Genomic DNA, 18,897 nt, shown 5'->3' on the forward strand with positions numbered 1-18,897 from the left:
AGGAAGAAGAAATACAGACCTTGTCTGCAGACTAATATTGCTAGTTACCAGCAAGAATGTAAAAAGGGAAATGAGCAAGGAGGAAATAAAAAGAGAGAAACAGCCCTAGTCTGACTGAAAAGGCTGCGCCCTGATTTTCACAATCAGTGAGTCTGAAACCTGCTGCTGGTGAGATAAACTCACTAACTTCAGCAGCTGAGATCTGCTTGCTCACCCCGGTAGAGTCCAAAGAAGCCCTCGTAACGCAAGACTTTCTTAAAACAGTCAAAGCTGTTTTTGTACATCAGCTCCCCAACAACAGAGCCGGTGCCACGCTGATTCTGCATGCGGGTCTTCACCAGGTCTATAGGGTACACCGCGGTGGCTCCCACAGCTACAAACGAAACAATTGTTAGGCTTAAAAGAGAGCACAATTAAACGTAGAATCTGTAAGGACAACAAATCTCAAATCAAAGGACTAGAAAACAGAACACAGTATATATCCTCACAAAAGAGATTTTACGTAATTTTCCCTTCTTCCATACACAGCTGAAGGATCACAGGCTAGCAACCACTGGGATCCATAAACACAGCTGCTTCGGAGAGCAACTGTAATGGATTTTCAAGTCATCACCAACATTAGATAATCAACACTCAATTTCCTTTAACAACATTAAACTCTTATATATAACATATTTCTTTATATTTTCCATTAAATGCCTACATATTATACCAGTTACCTCTTAAAATAACTATATATCTACACATAGGTGGCTGCAATTTTAAAATTTAGTTTACTACAGCATTTTGGTAAATTAACCTTAGTTACAACTATAATATTGGAACCAAATCTCAACATGACCCTCCCCCTACTTACAGCATTCGGTTTATAAAAAAAAAAAGCCCAGGCTTTAGAATTTCTCAGGGACTGAAAAATTTATAACATGAATTAGAGTATTATATTTTTCAACTGTTGAAAACCAAAACATGCTTTGCAACTTCTAAAACTGAGATTGAAAAGAAAAAATAATAGTTTCAACAGTTTAGGCTTCTTTTGAAAAATCATAAGTATTTTAATCACACTACTAGGTTCTTCTCAATAAAGCAACTTCAGATTTTATACATTTTCTATGGAGAGATTTAAGCAAAAAAAGCCTCTCAAATTTTGCCCAGAAGCAGGGAAGAGAGGTTCATTTTAACAAATAACCTTCAAGTCTAGATATTCTTCAGCCAGTAAAAGATGAGGTAGTGGGGGAAACAAGCAGAAAAGCAAAGGCGAATCACTTTAAGAGGTTGTTTTATTTCATAAGGTTCTGGGATTTGTACCCCAAATCTTGATCTCTTACCTGCCCTCACTCCTAACACCAGAAACACAGTCTTATTCTCCATTTCTTCGTACTGGCTTTAACCAGTATAATTAAGGGGAGTGCAGCACGCATCCAAGACTTTCACATGATTACAGAGGTTTTGTCTTGAAGACAGACTGGAGCCAGAGGGGCCATGGCCGTGCTATGACAAGTCCTCTGATTGCAGGTAAAAATAAAGAATACTTCAGAAAGCCCTGCAGTCGTGACCCTTGGGAACAATGAACTGAACCTTTGCTGATCTGTCCCGGTCTAGTGAGATAATATTACATGAACGCAAGCTTGAAACAGCACATAGACATGTCACTCACCTCCAGCAACTGAGCCCAGAGTGAATCTGTAAGCAGACTCGGCAATCTGGAGCCAGATAGGCCTGCCTAAACCGTGAGATTGCTGTGGGGAAGAAGAAAACATGTAAAAAATTTTGGAAAAGCGTACGGCGAATGAAAAAAGCTTTAATTTGGCTGTGGTAAGATTTTGAAATAGATACTTCTATTATTAGCATTTAAAAACCATATCTGGCCAAATAGACACAGTAGCTTTTTCCCCCCATTTGCACGAGCCTATTAATGCCTCATTTATCTGCTACTACTGGGGAATACACTATCATTCTACAGAAGTGAATCTTTCAGGTAAGTAAATATTTCAGGTTTAAAATCATTTCCCCCTTCTTTAACCAACTTAAAATTTTAAAATCTTTCTAAAATGTATAAAAACTATCGCGATTCCTAAATCAGATAATATTGATCATAATTTTCCACCTCTAATGACTGAAGGTCAACATATTCATATGTCCATCAATTTCTGCATCGAGATCTAACGCAGCTGTTTGTGCTATCTTCCCACGCTTGACAACTATTACTTCTTTTACCAACAGCCTCCTAGTTTGATTTTGCTGCTTCTCATCTATCAGGGCTGGAGAAACCACATAACTAGAATTGTTAGCATTATATGTAAAACAAGGTCAAGGACTTCTCTTTTGGGCTAAAGTGAAAACCTTTAATAGCTGTTATTTCAAGGGTTCAGAGCCTTTGCCCCTTTATTTGTGGCTTTGAAGCTCAACCACTGAGGTTATCAATAGATAAGTATAGTACTTCTCACCTATGCTACCGAGCATTTGCTCTCCTAGACCTAGGTATTCCTCAACTCTGCCTACGCAAAGAACACCTGAGGGACCTTAAAATATATATCCCTGAGGCCTGGGGTTTATAAATTTTTAAAAGGCTTCAAATCATTCTGCTGTGTAGTTAGGTTGAGAACCACTGTCCTAGCCACATTTGTAGTTCTAACATAAAATCTACGTTGAAAATAAAGCAAATGGGAAAAACCTATTGTGGTTCAGAATGTTATTTCATTGGTATCCCATAGCATAAAGGACTTGAAATAATTTGTCTATATTAGTGTGTCAGTCTTGTTCTTTAATATTTTCATTATGAAAATAAGTTATGTGTATAAACAGTCTGAAATGAAGGAATAAAATACTGCTTTATCATAAGAAAACTTGAAAAATAGCAACTTGAATGAGCTTTCAAAACACAGCATAATAAAAATGTTTAGATACTCTCACTAGAATAATTTAGAATAATTTAATGGAGAGGGACTCCATGCCTAAAATCCAAAGGAAAGAAAAAAGTAAGCTAGTCTACTCTCATTTGCTTTCATTTGTACCATCTCTTCAAAGTTCAATTAAGGAAGCTAAATATGGCAAAACCAGATATTTATAAACAATTTGGGAAGCAGCCTATAGAAAGGTTTTATCTGTCTTCCTGTTTTGTAAATTTTGCACCACAGTAAGCATCATTTCTGTTTGAACAAAAGCATCTGATATCTAAATATTTAACGTTTGATTGTGATCTCTGTAGGCAGAGATCTTTAAAAGCTCATTATGCTTGTCATAGTGTTGTGGTTCAATATATTCTATAGTGAAGGAAAATAAGTAATGTTTGATGAAAAGTCAATAAGAAACCCTTGGAAAATCTGGCATTAGTCAAACACCATTACTTCAAACAAAATCACTACATATTTTATAAATGTCAACTGTCCCAATATACCAACTTTATTATAATGAAATTAGGTGAAAGCATACATCTATTACATCCAAAACTGAATTTAATACATGGAAGAAACCATCATAAAAAAGGTGAAAAACTGCACAAAGACATAATCATGATTTTGTAGGGAATACATTTTTTCCTAGCAAGTTAGCCCAAGCAACTGCATGGCCATCCATTACGTTTGATTTACATGCTGTAACAAAAGTGAGCAATTAACAATTTAATATTGATATTTTATTTGAAATCTAATAAGGGAAAGAGTAGAATATTTTAACAAAACCTTGAGTATAAACCTAATTTTGACTCATTCACAAAACAGCAAAAAATATGCCATCCAAAAAGATATTTTCTGTTCCATTTATTACTATGATAATAATACTAACTTTAGACTGTTTAGAGATTTGTTGTTCCCCAAAAGGTGAAAGTACTTTACCAAGCACTCAGGACTGTTCCCCTGATGAAGCCCTCAGGGGTCCAGTGTTTTTCAATCTTTTGTAAATAAATTCCCTTGTGAGACCATAGAAGGGTGCTTACTCTCAGCAATTTCTACCCACAGTGAGACCACACTGTACTATCTTGCCAGTCAGTCCAATATACAAACAAAGGTAAGATGGCCACACTATGGACAGGACAGATGACTTGCCAAAGGTCTCACTGTGAAATAGGGAATAAGCAGAGCAACGGCCCTTGTCACTCCACTGCATTCTCCATTATAATTGAACACTCCTGCCAGGCAAAGACTGTAAGCACTTAACTCCAATATATGATTTCATTTATAAATTATATGCATGTTTTACTGTACTAATTATATACATAAAAATCTAATATATATTATTAAATTACATATAATATACATCTAAACATACAAAAATAGAAATTATAAAAGAATGAGATGAAATAAAATGATTTTTTAAAATTTTATTTTGCATTTATTAATGCAAAACCCTTCTCGGTATCACTTTAAAATATTATATTAACTGAATATGGTTCAGTTAGTTTTTCAAATATTGATTGAACACAATGAGGGTAATGAGTTAATTCTGATTCTCTGTTTCAAAGACAATCCAGTTGAAAACAAACGCAATCTGTATCTCTGAGGTAAAGATGATGTTCAACATCACATATTTTAAAGAAATTCAAGTCATGGCATTTTGGCTTAGATTTTAAAATCTTTTATAACCAATGTGGCTGTTATACTACCTATATAGCATATATGTTTTTAACTTCTAAAAATGCACACATAAAACTTTTTTTCCCGAAATAGAAGTTTCTCAGTCACAAAACTGGGTGAAAATAAATCCATTCTCATAGATTATGAATTATTTTCAACCATGACTCCTTTCAAAAGAATATGTTAAATTTAAAACTCACTGACTAAAAAGAGCTATGGTCCCAAATATGAATCAAGTATTGGGGAGGGGCAAGATAAGGGTATGGGCCATATGATATCACGGATATGTGGAATCTAAAATACGACACAGGGCCTTCCCTGATGGTCCAGTGGTTAAGACTCCATGCTTCCACTGCAGGGGGCACAGGTTTGATCCCTGGTCAGGAAAATAAGATTCTGCACACCGTGCGGCACAGCAAAAAAAAACAAAACAAAAAACAGACAAAAAACACCCGAGACAAATGAACATTATCTACAAAACAAAAACAGACTCACAGATATAGAGAACAGACTTGTGGTTGCCAAGGGGGCCACGGGGTGGGGAAGGGGGACAATTGGGAGTTTAGGATTAGTGGATGTAAACTATTATATATCAGATGGATAGAGTGTGTGGGATAGTGTGGTCTTTGTGAGCTTCCACCATGGCGTACCGGGGCCAGGGCCAGAAGGTGCAAAAGATGATGGTGCAGCCCATCAATCTCATCTTCAGATACTTGCAAAATATATCTCGGATTCAGGTGTGGCTTTATGAGCAAGTAAATATGTGGATACAGGGCTGTATCACTGGTTTTGATGAGTATATGAAACTCGTATTAGATGATGCAGAAGAGATTTATTCTAAAACAAAGTCAAGAAAACAACTGGGTCGGATCATGCTAAAAGGAGATAACATTATTCTGCTCCAAAGTGTCTCCAACTAGAAATGATCAATGAAGTGAGAAATTGTTGAGAAGGCAATGCAGTTTGTTTAGGTGTCCTTTGTTAGAAGTGTAATTCTAAAGCATTTATTCATATTGTTTTGCTCACCTTTATGTTATTACCAGATGACAATAAATGCTGTGGGATTGTTTTTATTAAAAAAAAAAAAGGATAAACAACAAGTTCCTAGTGTATAGCACAAGGAACTATATTCAATATCCTGTGATAAACCATAATGGAAAAGAATATGAAAAAGAATATATATATGTATAACAGTCACTTTGCAGTACAGCAGAAATTAAATGCAACGTTGTAAATCAACTACACAGCAATGAAATTTTTGAAAAAACTAAAAACAAAGGGAGAGTGATTAAGAGACACAAGCTACTATGTATAAAATAAATAAGCAACAAGGATATATTGTACAGCACAGGGAAATATAGTCATTATTTTATAATAACATTAAATGGAGTATAATCTATAAAAATACTGAATCACTGTTATACACCTGAAATTAATGTAATATTGTAAAAATCACCTATACCTCAATTAAAGAATCGAGTAACCACTAATTCCCTTATTCATATAAAAGCTTTCTCCTGTGTTCAAGCACATATATTTTCTTTATATGCTCTTCCTTTAAAGAATGTTTATAAGCCCTACAAAATCCTATGAAAACTGTAGGATTATACTGTCTTTAATTCTTAGCTAAAAACATCTCTAACTATAAATACCCAAATGCCTTTTGAAAATGTCACCTCTGCCCTTATTAAACTGCATTCTATTTTTTAAAAAACATACAATATACGGTTACTAAGGGGTTTTTTTTTAGGCTTAGCTATCACTATAACTTATGGTTCACTTATATTCAGGTATGTAAATTAATATAATTAATGCTATGGATTTCATTTCATGAATATTCATAAGTAGAATGCTACTGTAGCTGTCATCTCTATTAATGACTGTGTACTGAATTTTTTAGCATTTAGGCTGAAAGAAAATCTCAGCACTAAGAATATCACCTACCGTGAGCAAATGGGCCAAAGGAAAAGGCACTCTTTTCCTTAAGGTTATGATTATGATCATGAAGGTGATATTTAACAAGATTAATTAAGTGTTTTTCAAAGCAAAATAATAGTTGAAAATCTTAAATGATTTTACACCTGCTCCCTAAGCATATGTGTATGATAGGAAATGAGGAAATGGCTCAAGAGCTCATTGAGAGAGGAGAAAGTTCTTTTACTTTGTTGTTAAATGTACCTTATCCTATAAATGAGAATTAGATAAGGCAAGATCATGTCAGTTAACAAGTCAAGCACCCTGCCCAAAGCAAGCCGCTTCATGGTGTATGCCAACCCAATGAAGAGAACTGCCTCTTCCAAATGGCACACTATTGACAGACAGAAGAAAAGGAAGGAAAAGCTGAAGTCTTTTATACTGAGCATGGGTTGTAGCGGGAGAGGGGAAGGCTAGACTTTACACCAACTAAAATGTATGACTGTAACAGCAAAATAAGCTTAGGGAAAATAAAATTCTTTCGTCTGCAAATCACATCTATGAATTTAATACGCCTGAATTTGAATTCCATACTCTTGGCCTCATAAAACAAGATTAAAACCCAAAGCTGTGATGATATATACTTTTTTCTCAGTGAGAGGTGAGGTTAAATTGTGTTAGAGACTGTAATAAGTCTTTAATTCTAATACTTTAAATGAGGTAAATGGCTAATAAATACATAAATAAAACTAGTATAGAAACCCAATCTCCTCTTTTTTGAGAACAGACTTCCATTTATGGTAAAACTATTGCAGATGACAGAGGTTAAAAGTTCTAAAAAAAAAAAAGAATTAGTGAGTGGATTGTAACGCTTTCTCTTTACTCATGAAACCAAAGTTCTCAAGAAGGTCCATTGGAATGCAAAACACACAAAGAGACAAACTCCTATTGTCTAAGAAATGCTATATAGAAAACAGAGAGAAAAATCATTCTAATAATGTTCTGATAGAACCCAAGCCAGCTTATATTCCAAAAGTTCTTTGTGTGAGTGGTCTGTAGCTTGAATATAATTTCCCATAGAAACAAAACTTTAAAAAAAAAGTATTTATACGCCCAAGCAGGTCCATCATAGATAATTTACCCCATATAGTTGAAAAAGCAATTATGTGGTACACAGTAAAGAAAAAAAAAAGAAGTTGCCTACCCATTCTCACATTGGGCTAGATAGAATTGGTCTTTAACCTCCAAAGCACTTCATGCTTCAAAAATGTCACATCCTCTTCTCTCTGCAACCCACCTCCTTTTATTTAACCCATTTTACCCAATTGAAAATTTCCATTTTTCTCATTGGTCATCTCTATACCACAACATATTTACCCATTCTACTATGGACACTTATTGCAAATAATGCTGCTATATACATTGTTGCATGTTTCTTTTAATCAACATATGTACTTATTCCTGTTAGGGACTACACCTGGGAGAGGAACTGTCAGGTCACAGGATATATGTCTCTTCAATTGTAGTTGATACTCCCAAATAGTTTCCAAAGTTGTGATGCCAGAAGTTTCTGACAGTTCCCATTCCTCCACCTCCTAAACCACACTTGCCATTGTCAGAGTATAATATTGGCCAATCTGGACAGTATAAAACAGCATCTAATTGTAGTTTTAATGTGTATTTTTTTCTGTTTACTAATGATGCTGAACTAACCTCCCCTCCCCTCCCCTCCCCTCCCCTCCCCTCCTCTTCCCTTCCCCATCTGGATATCCTCTATCTTTCCCTTTTGTGTAGCCTGTCTTTTCACCCTTTCAGTGACATGTTTTAATGAACAAAGGTTCTTAAATTTAATGAAGTTCAAGTTATTAATCGTTTTCTTTTTTTTTTTTTTTTTTAAAGAGAATTCTTTTTTTTTAATTTATTTATGGCTGTGTTGGGTCTTCATTTCTGCGCGAGGGCTTTCTCTAGTTGCGGCAAGCAGGGGCCCCTCTTCATCGCGGTGTGCGGGCCTCTCACTATCGCGGCCTCTCTTGTTGCGGAGCACAGGCTCCAGATACGCAGGCTCAGGAATTGTGGCTCATGGGCCCAGCTGCTCTGCGGCATGTGGGATCTTCCCAGACCAGGTCTCGAACCCGTGTCCCCTGCATTAGCAGGCAGACTCCCAACCACTGCGCCACCAGGGAAGCCCAATCGTTTTCTTTATGACAGGTATTTTGTGCCCTGTTTGTGAAATCTTTGCTTATCTCTTGATTATGAATATAATCTCCTATGTTATCTTCTCTAAGCTCTCAAGTTTAGAACATCCCAACTGGAACGGACTTTTGTGTATGGTATGGGGTGGGAATTTTTCTTCTATACGATATACATCAGTCATAATTTTAAAAAAATACAACGTAGAATTTCAGCCGGCACAAAAATTTTAAAAGCAAAACATTTCAGGCAATAAAGGAGAAAATACAAAGATATAATTCTTCCTCACTTCCCATCCCCTTCCACCTAAGGAAAGTGGATGAGGGTGGATGAAGGAGTCGTGTCATGTCTATATTTGATCCCAACTTTGAGTTTGCTCAGATAGCTTTCTCATATTTAACAACAATAACAACAACTATAATAGCAGTTAACATTTATTGCATGCTTAGTAGGTGTAAGTGCATTAACTCATGTAATTATCACAATAACCCTATGAGATGGATACTACTGTCTCTTCTTAATAAATGAGGAAACTGAGAAAGGAAAGATATTACATAATCAGTCCCCAAGTTCTTAACCTCTGCCTCTCTCATAACTTCTATTTCTGAACTCACAGATTCTCCATCATGCACATGTGTTTTCCTAACAACTTTCATAGACTGAGATAACTACAAAACATGGCTTCCTTCCTATTTTTTATCTAAGTTTCAGGTAAATTCCTATAGAGGAACACTCTACATACAAAATGTAAATAATCATGTATTCCTAGTTTGGTAGTATAGAAAAAATAAGAGAATCAAAAATGTCTTCTGGAAGTGACATGGAAACAGTTATGGTTAGCACTAATGTAATTCTGTGGCTTAGAGAATTTTAAAAAACAAGTCAGTCACTAAAATTGAAGTCTATATGGCTGCCTTAGAATGTCTCATAAATCTAAAATACATTAACTGAAAAAAACCTGTTTCTAGACTGAAAACTGCAGAAAGTTTATTACTTTGTTTGCTATAATAACTTAGGCATATTTTTATATTATTCTCCTTGGGTCCTAGCCTATATTCCTTACATAGCTTTTAATGCTACAAGGAAAAAGGAAGATACATTAAAATTTTTGAAAAAGAAAAAAATCTATTGATTCTCATAACTTTTACAGAATGCAAGAACTTAAAGGATTCTTAGAAATATCCGCAGGTACTAATTTTACTAAAGGAGAAAGAGAGGCCCACAGAAACTTGTACCAGATCCCAAGGACAGTAAAGGTCAGAATTACAATGGATGTAACTAGGGATATTAACTTGAATCCCTCTTAAATAATCTTCATAAATCTATTTCTATGAAATTCTAAAAATTATTTATGACTTGAGTTTTATTTTCCCAGGTGTTGTTTTTACCCTAATTTACAGGAAAAAGATAGATTTAAAATCTTCATTTTATTTCTCTATTCCTAACCCTCAGCAATAAGACTACCCAATCTAGCTGATATGTGAAAGGAAAAATAATATAGTCTCTGACCTTCCTCCTTTGAGACCAATGTAAGAACACCCAGGATCTCTACATGCTCTCTGGAGACTGCAGATCCCTGTGCCATCCTACTGTTAGAGCAAAGGCAGAAAAGGCACTCTACCACCATCCTGGATGCCAATCAGAAACACAGGGTACGAAGAGATAGTAGTGGTTTTTATCACTGCCCATTTCCTAAGTATCTGACAAGAGCTTTGAGGCCATCCATGCCAGCATAAAAAGCACCAGTGCCGCCACTGAAGGCAAATCATCTTTGAATCTGTCTTCAAAACAATTTCCAACAGTATCAGAATTACATCACCTTCCTAAGGAATCAGAAATATGAGCGATGCAGACTTAGGGCGCCAAAGATTACAAAAGCAACTTTCATTTATGGCCTCCAGGAAAATCGCTAGGGGCAAGAAAGGCGGGTAAAACAAAAAAGAGAGGCAGAAAGGCTTAGAAAGGAAGAAATGAGTGGGGTTTTTTAATTCATTACACTGTTTTTAATAAGCTAAATGAGATATTCCCCAGTTACAAATATTAAGGACACCCCCAAGGAAAGCTCTATTAATAGACCTGTAACACTAAAAAATATCTCCTTTTGAAATGCAATTTTTCATACTTCAAGAATAAATTTTTATAAATGTGTACTACAAAATATAAAATTAAATTCAGTAAGAACTCTTTAAATATTTCAATACATCTCAAATTTTAAATAATTTTATTAAATTTTACTATAAATCAATGAATTGGAATAAATCCATCTAGTTTTTTAAAGGATCTGAGAACGTGTAACGAAAAGAAACTTTGATGTCAGCAGATAAGAGTTTTTTGCTACTAAAGAGGCTAAATCACAGTGGGTTACAGATATATTTTAATTTACAGGAAGCTTTATTACACACCAAGCAAAGTATTAACATAAAATGTAGATATAAAAGCAATTATTTTCCATTTTCAATTTACTTACCTGACTACAAAAGTTCTTGTTTATTATACAAAGAAAAGCTGGAAATTCTAATTCGTTTCAGAGGCAGAACCATCATTCCATGGACTTCAAGTAGAAGAAAGATTTGCTACTGAAACTTCCCACAGTGAACCACACTTATATACCTAGATCTTTCACTAGCACATGTGGCTATTCAGCAGTGTGGTAGCAGTAAAGAAAAAGCAGACTTGGTCTCTTTCCATGGCATGCCCATGTAGCTTTTTTCTCTCTCTTCCTGTCTCCTGCCTTCATCCCTCCTCTCCCCACACCCTCTCCATCTCTCCTAGCCTCATAGGGCATCACAGCCTCCTAAAGAATCATGAGGGACACGGGTCTCATGTGTATTAGACAAGGACTAGCCCTCCTATAACCCTCACCCCCTCCCCACCAAAACTATATGACCACTGCTGCAACTGAGGTTCCCTCCAAATGCTCCAGAAGTAGGGCTTCAGTTTAAATAAGATTTTTAAAAAACTGCTCCATTACACTATTCAAGGTAATATCATGGGGTTTATTTTCCTACCAAGACAGTATTTTTGAAACCAGAAATAAGACTGCATTAACTTTATAGGACTCAGAGCTATTGTTTTTATCACTCAAACAAAAAACTAATATTATCAAAAATGTAATAATAATCAAGGTTTTCCTTCTGGTTCATTAATTAGTTTTCCTGTGTTACTGTTGTAATCTATAAGACACATTCTCAGTGAAAGATGTATTTCAGTAAAGGAATGTTTTGTATTTTAAAAACCCTATAAATATCAGTTTAATGATACAAAATGAACTTAACACTTATCTTTAAATGTCACTAGACAAATGAAAGGAAAAAACTGCTACTCCTAGTGGGAGGGAAGCCAAGCCCATGTATGTCTGCACTCTTATTTTCCTCATCTTAATAAGCTAAAAGAAAAAACCACAAACATAAATCTAGTTGCTCCATAAAATACTCCGTGAGGGTAGGAGTAAAAGTTCTATAAAGGTAGTCTTTGAGCTAAGTAAAGTCTTTCTGTAAAGCAGTTTTTAATTTTCATAGATTCAGGAGCCTAAGGCTGCCATGTACATATTACTTCGGCATTTTTGAAGGTGATTCTGTTTATGATACTCCTCCTACCTGTCTCTGAAGTTCTGCCAGGTTGTAAGGTAAGGCCGCCTCAGCCAATGGGGCTATTCTCTCAATATCTGCCAAAGTCAAGCGCCTTCAGGCAAAAACACAGGAAAGAAAGAACTGTTAGATACCGACAAACTTCTCATACTAAGATCATCTTTCTTCAGAAAAAAAGAAGGTAAAGAAGAACTATGGTTTAAAAGTAGTATTTCTCTATTCACACAGATCATTTTAGGGAGAGAAAAAAAAAGCTTCAGACCCTGCTTGCCACACAAAAAGCAAAAGACTCTAAAGAAATAATGTGGAGTACACAAATTTAATGACTCCAAAGACAGATAATAAAATTAAAGAAATAATTCTTGCCAGAAGCAAAGTATAAACATTGACAGTTCATACACACTAAATATATTCCTATAGCATACATATTTAATGCATAAGTGCGAAGTCTCTTGAGAAGGATAAAAATAAAAGTGATAAATACCGGTTGCCTTTAAGGGGAAAAGGGAGAAGGGTAGAAGGGAGACATTTTTACGGCACGCTCTTTTATAAATTTATTTATTTTTGGCTGTGTTGGGTCTTCGTTTCTGTGCGAGGGCTTTCTCTAGTTGTGGCAAGCGGGGGCCACTCCTCATCGCGGTGTGCAGGCCTCTCACTATCACGGCCTCTCTTGTTGCAGAGCACAGGCTCCAGACGCGCAGGCTCAGTAGTTGTGGCTCACGGGCCTAGTTGCTCTGCGGCATGTGGGAGCTTCCCAGACCAGGGCTCGAACCCATGTCCTCTGCATTAGCAGGCAGATTCTCAACCACTGCGCCACCAGGGAAGCCCCGGCACGCTCTTTTAAACTCTTAAGAGTTTTGAACCACGTGAATGCACTACTGTTTCCAAAAAATTTTACTTTAAAATAAGTACATTCCCTGAACTAGCTAGTACGTCACATCAGATCCAGTTTTGAGAAGCACTTTTTGAAAGCATTTATTATCATGGAGGTATAATACCTTTACTAAAAATGTGAATTCTAGATGGATGAGACATGGCCTGATAGTTCATGTCAATCACCAAAGACTGGCTGGCTTATCCAGTATCATCTCCAGCTCAACAATTCATTATGTAGCATGAAGGTAATAAATCATCTATGTACACTCAACTTCTATTAGTCTTCAGTTCTAGGGTTAAAACCCATTTTTTCAGATATGCTTACACTTAAGTAACTACTACAGGTGACTAATAAAATCTGATCACTTAGCAGATCACACAGGTCCTACTGGGTGCCTACAGACAAGGGTTTTTCATCTGGATCTGCATGAGACTTTGCAAATTAAATACTCTCTATGTGCTTTGGGTTTTCTCAATCTATAAAACAGAGGCATAAAACATCTGAGCTTAACTATGATGATAACTATGATGATAATGTCACAGGCATATTTCAAGAAAATGATACTCTCCAACACAAAATGGTATATACTGTTTAGTAAAATCCCCATTCACAATGAATCAAAAAGATTATAAGATTTCTGAACATGTACTTCCGTTTATTTTATAAATTTAGGCAAATGTCCACAAATCACTAAAAATTCCTAACACCTCTAGAGTCCAGATTAAATCAATTTTTCTGTCCCTCTCTTACTTCTTGTCACTTTCCTCTCCCCCTCCTCTATCATTTTTCTTCCTTTCCCATTTCCCTCTCTCACACCCTTCAACCCCTTACTCCCTTTCTTTTTACCTCTCTCTCTCTCCATTTCTTCCCTCCCTTTTTCCTTCCCCTCCTCTCTCTCTTTGTTCCCCTCTTGTCCTCTTTCCCTTTCCCTCCCTCCATCTCCCCCTACCTTTAGTCTGTCTTCATCTGTCTCTCTCCTTCCTCCCCTGCTTCTCATATCTGCCTGTCTCTCTTTCTTGAAATGTATATACTGAATAAACTATTGTTTAAAAGAACACCACTGCTTCACGTTAAAATAACTGTCCTAAAAAATATCATGAAGAATTATTGGAATAGTTACCCTGTAGCATTATATAAGTCTGCAAGCTGGTACAGGATATCAATTTCTAGTGGGGTGACTTGTCCATAGCGTATGGCATTCTGGGCAAATTCCTCTGGAAGAAAAAGAAAATATTTTAAAATCTTAAAAGATTCTTAACATATAACAAACTTCTAACTTAACCAACTATTATCTGAAAGCTAAAAACATTTCAGTATTATTTTAAAAGTCTAAAACTGAATTTCAATATCTAAGTTCAATTATATTGAAATAACCACAAAAGTATGAAAGCTGGCAAAAGATAAAATGTTAAGATGATGAAACAGTAAAAGCAGATAAAGATAAATTAACTTCAGAGATAAAACAATCTCTTTAGGATCCTCTCTCTTGTCTTGTTTATTTGATTTGGTCTCCAGAGTTACAATTCAAAAGAATTGGCTCTTCTCCAGTCACCTAAAACTTCCCACTACAATTCAGCAAAAGGAGTAGGCTTGCCCATCTTTCTGTGGCAACTCCTTCCTCATACAAACAAGCCACTGCCACTAACCTGTTTGACAGACTGGGCCAAGGTTCTTTTCAAAACTGTCAAAGCCACTTTTCCATTCCTGACCTCAGCATCCCATTAAATCCACCTGGATTTCTGGAGACCATTATGGCCCAAGTGAAGCATACACACATGTTAACATACTTTCTAGATCTGGCTTCAGAGTAGTAAACTTAGACCAACCTCATTCCCTAGATAAGGAAAAGTGAAAATGCTGAGATTCGAATCAACGTATATTTTTAAAATCTTACCCTTTGTGACTTCAACATCTTTCCTTGTGCCAGCTAGAGTGCTATATATCTTACGAACAAGCTCCATGTTATTCAGTAAGGAGTTAAATGCATTGAAGTACGAGAAGCTAACCTGGTGTGAGATACTTCCTCCAGCTGCCTATGAAATGACAACACAGAAAGTTAAACAAACAAACAAAACCAAAAAGTACATTTATGGACACTGAACTTTTCTCAAAGAAGATCCAAAGGAGTCTTCATTACTAAAATGATTAACAGCCAGGAGGCCATAAATACAAGGAAGGTATCGTGCTGAAACACTGTCAGTGTGTTTCATGCCCTCAAGGAAGTCTATGTAATTTAGGTGTTAAGGAAGAAAGCAACATCTGGAAGTTGGACTTCATGGTTCATCTACCTATAAGGTCAAAAACAACAAATACAATTATCACAGATCAAAACCAATGATTATTTAAACAGGATTTTCAAGATCTTCAACTATGGAACTCCTGCTAGTTCTGGATAATCCAAACCTCAATGTACAATATAAGGAGCATTTTTTAAACTTGCTTTTTTTTCCACACACATATACAAAAACCAGTGGTAACTTTAAATTTTAAGACTATTTCACTATATCAACTCTCCTAATCTTTTCCTTTTTAAGCTTATTGTTATAGTTAAGATATAGAATAGTCCGTGCTAGGTTCTGAACCTCTATCACAAAAGGTACAACTACCAAAATCTCCAAAAGATGTAGAGAAAATCTAGAGATATAAATCATGACTTTAGTAGAATAGCACTAAAGAGGCTCTCTCATGCCTGGGGAAGGATGGGGGACAATATGGCCTTCATTACCTCTACAGGGTGAGGAAGTAATTTCTCCCTCTGTCCAACACTTGGACATAAACTCAAAAGTGAATATTTTTCATAGCTTGCAAAAGCCTAATTTCTAAGCCAAGAGTCAGAGGAACCCAGATGATTAAAAACATTTTCTATTAAAAACTCAAAAGAAATACTCATAGAAATACCAGTGTGACAACCTTAATCATAAAGGTCTACATTAAGGACAGTATAGGTAATGCTGGGCATATGTTCCCACCCCCACCATCCCTCACACACATGCATTAACCCAAATATATATGATATTTGTATTAGCCTGAATTTGGATACCAGCGACCCAAAAGCCAGACTCAAATTATTTAACACATTCCTCCAGAAATTGAGATGGCATTTGGTAAACTGAGGCTATAACAGGTCTATCTAACCCAACTGGAAAAGATTAAATGGGTCCCCTCACCCCAAGGCACTGAGTCCTTCTCTCTAGGATTTTCTTTCCTTCTTCCCTCCTTCTCTCCCTTTCTTTCTTTCCTTCCTTTCATTTTTTGGCTGGGGTATGAGGTCAGGGTAGGGGAGTGGGAGATGGGTGTCAAGGAGGTGAAATGTGTAGGAGAAAGTGACATGCTCCATGTTCAAATTCACTGAAGAAAAAGAACAGAAGTTGATCTTTCTACCCCCGGTCTGAATCAGGGATAATGATCTTCAGCTGAAACAACAAAAGCACTCATTGGCTTCCCTCCATTTAAAACAAGCAGCAATCAAAAATTTATACATAAGTACAACACATGAACAAGAAAACTGATAAGTGAGGACAGTTTCACCATTCTTTGTGAGGAAGTGGATGACATCAGTTTGCTATTGGTCCAGATGATTGCTTTACAGAGATTAGCAGTTTAGAGAACAAAAAACTGTCTGGTCCATGCAGACTGAATGCACAGGTGAAGGGGCAGAGAGAGGAGTGAGCCACAGAAGCTGACGCCCACATATTTCCTCCATACCTTCTGCCACAGCCATGGTTATTAAAACAGTGTAGAGGCCAGTGATGATCCCTCTAGCAAACAGCACCCTGCTGGCAACAAAGGAAGGAGCCATCCTTATAGCAAGGCTTTGGGAGCCTGGTGGGATGGAAAGAGGCCAAAGGTGAAGGCAGTAGTGTCTGAGAGAAGTACTGCTCACTGGAAAAAGTAATTGCACACCCTTGTCTACAAACTCCCCTGTTTTCTTTAGGTGGACTCTGTAAATGGAAATAAACAATTTGGAAATACATGAGAGCAAGATGGCAGTGCTGAAAAAAGCAGCTATGATCTGGGGAAAGACTATTCACTATCACCCCCCCACCTCCCTTACAGACACCTGTTTACCTACTACCAACTAAGCATAAAGTTAGAATAGTTGAGAGTGAGATAGGCCCAGGGATGCAATCCAGGACAATGGTTTCAAAGGTTTAAGGAAACAGAGAGTTGAAGTGGTTGCTTTTTACTTACTGAGACTAAGTTCTCCTCCACGAAGGGAGTAAGCATGTGAGATCGAATGGTAACCATGATGTCACTGAAATCCAGACCAGAAATCATGCCACTTTTGCTTTTGTCTTTCAGTGCAAAGGCTTGTCTTGCATGTTCCAATTGTAGTTCCTGGAGGGAAAGTTAGAAATGGGGCCTTAGGTTAACTAAAGCACATCCCGAGTGTATGTTTTAGAAAAGAAGGATAGACATCCTTCCCCTACATGCATTTACTACAAAAATGAACAATATACAGCTCTGATAGTACAACAAAACTCTTAATTTCTTTTTAAAAAGCAAGTTTTCCTGAAGATGTACTACATGTTACTCCTCAGGAAAAGTGAATCACAGAATGTCAATAAAGAAAAGGGAGGAAAAAAAACCCTTTGTTTACTTGAGAAGTTTTCATCACTGAAAACTTTTCAGAGTATCTTTTCAGTGCTTTAAGTTCTACCTTTAAAATAACTAGTAACTCTCCTGCTTGAAGGCATTCTTATCATCCAAGAGTACTTTCTGAATTACAGCTGGCTCTCCACATCCGAGGGGTCCACATCCGCAGATTCAACCAACTGCAGCTTGAAATTCTAACGTGCAAGTTATGAATAACAAAACTGCATAAATAGTGTTCAGCTATCACTCTGTGTGGCTTTGAGTGATACTCATAAACTGTAGAACAATACAGAAGATCTCTGAACTTTTAAACTACTGGGCAGCTGACTTTTGTAATAGGTGATATCAAAAAAAAAAGGTGCCAGTAATACCCTAAGGACTATATAAAAGTCAAAATTTAGAGCATTTCTGCCCTGAGGACATATGACAAAATCCAAATAAATCTGTTATCACAACATAATAATAGTGCTATTAGATGTCATTTTCACACTATTTGCAACTCTGGAAATAATATTCCTATCTAAATATATAAATATTATTCACAGATAAAGTTAAATATTGTAATTTAATATTGTAAATATTGTAATGGCAATTTGCATTGCCATTCATTTATAAAAGCCTACAAATCAATGTTGATTTACCCTTTTCTGACATTTAAAATAGCTTTTGATAGAAGTTTCACCCTTTTACTAACTATATTTTTCTATATCTCAATAGTAATTCAAAGACATTAAAATTGCCTTAGCAGGTGTTTGTCTCATAATTCATTAAGTTATACATTTGTTTTATATGGTTTTCTGTATTTGTATGATATTTAACAATAAAACAAGTTTTTAAAATATTTTTTCTTAGCAGGTTGATAGGCTAGAGACAAGTATATCAAACCTACTAAATCTTTCAATAATCTTAACTTTTAAAAAATTTAATAACATTGTGGAAAACATCTAAACATATTAACATCCATCATCACACATGTAAATATTTGAATTTGAAATATTTATAAATATTCAAATATTCTATTGGTCTTGAAAAGACCAATAGAAGTAGAGAAACTAAAAGTCAACTGGTAAAAATGTATGAAAGATAGAGTACAAAATAAACAACAGCATGATTTGACAAAGTTTTCTTTCCACACCCTTCTGCTTTTTAAAAATTTCAACTTATT

The 18,897-nt window shown here is 36.0% G+C and overlaps 2 protein-coding genes across 3 annotated transcripts in view; one reads left to right on the forward strand and one right to left on the reverse strand.

Moving 5' to 3' along the window:
* SLC25A12 (solute carrier family 25 member 12) overlaps window positions 1–18,897 on the reverse strand; it is a 181,889-nt gene that overhangs the window by 26,091 nt on the left and 136,901 nt on the right. For both annotated transcript variants that reach the window (XM_059928093.1, XM_059928094.1), the window contains exons 6-11: window positions 17,328–17,474; window positions 15,031–15,169; window positions 14,257–14,350; window positions 12,269–12,353; window positions 1,655–1,736; window positions 215–373 (exon numbers count right to left, since the gene is read on the reverse strand). In XM_059928093.1, the coding sequence (XP_059784076.1) occupies window positions 215–373; window positions 1,655–1,736; window positions 12,269–12,353; window positions 14,257–14,350; window positions 15,031–15,169; window positions 17,328–17,474 (706 nt within the window). The remainder of the gene's footprint in view (window positions 1–214; window positions 374–1,654; window positions 1,737–12,268; window positions 12,354–14,256; window positions 14,351–15,030; window positions 15,170–17,327; window positions 17,475–18,897) is intronic.
* LOC132368543 (small nuclear ribonucleoprotein E-like) lies at window positions 5,210–5,488 on the forward strand. The gene has a single exon (XM_059927253.1). It carries the CDS (start codon window positions 5,210–5,212, stop codon window positions 5,486–5,488), a length of 279 nt encoding a protein of 92 aa, XP_059783236.1.

The sequence above is a fragment of the Balaenoptera ricei genome, chromosome 7 (assembly GCF_028023285.1).
Source record: "Balaenoptera ricei isolate mBalRic1 chromosome 7, mBalRic1.hap2, whole genome shotgun sequence".
Classification (NCBI taxonomy): Eukaryota; Metazoa; Chordata; class Mammalia; order Artiodactyla; family Balaenopteridae; genus Balaenoptera; species Balaenoptera ricei.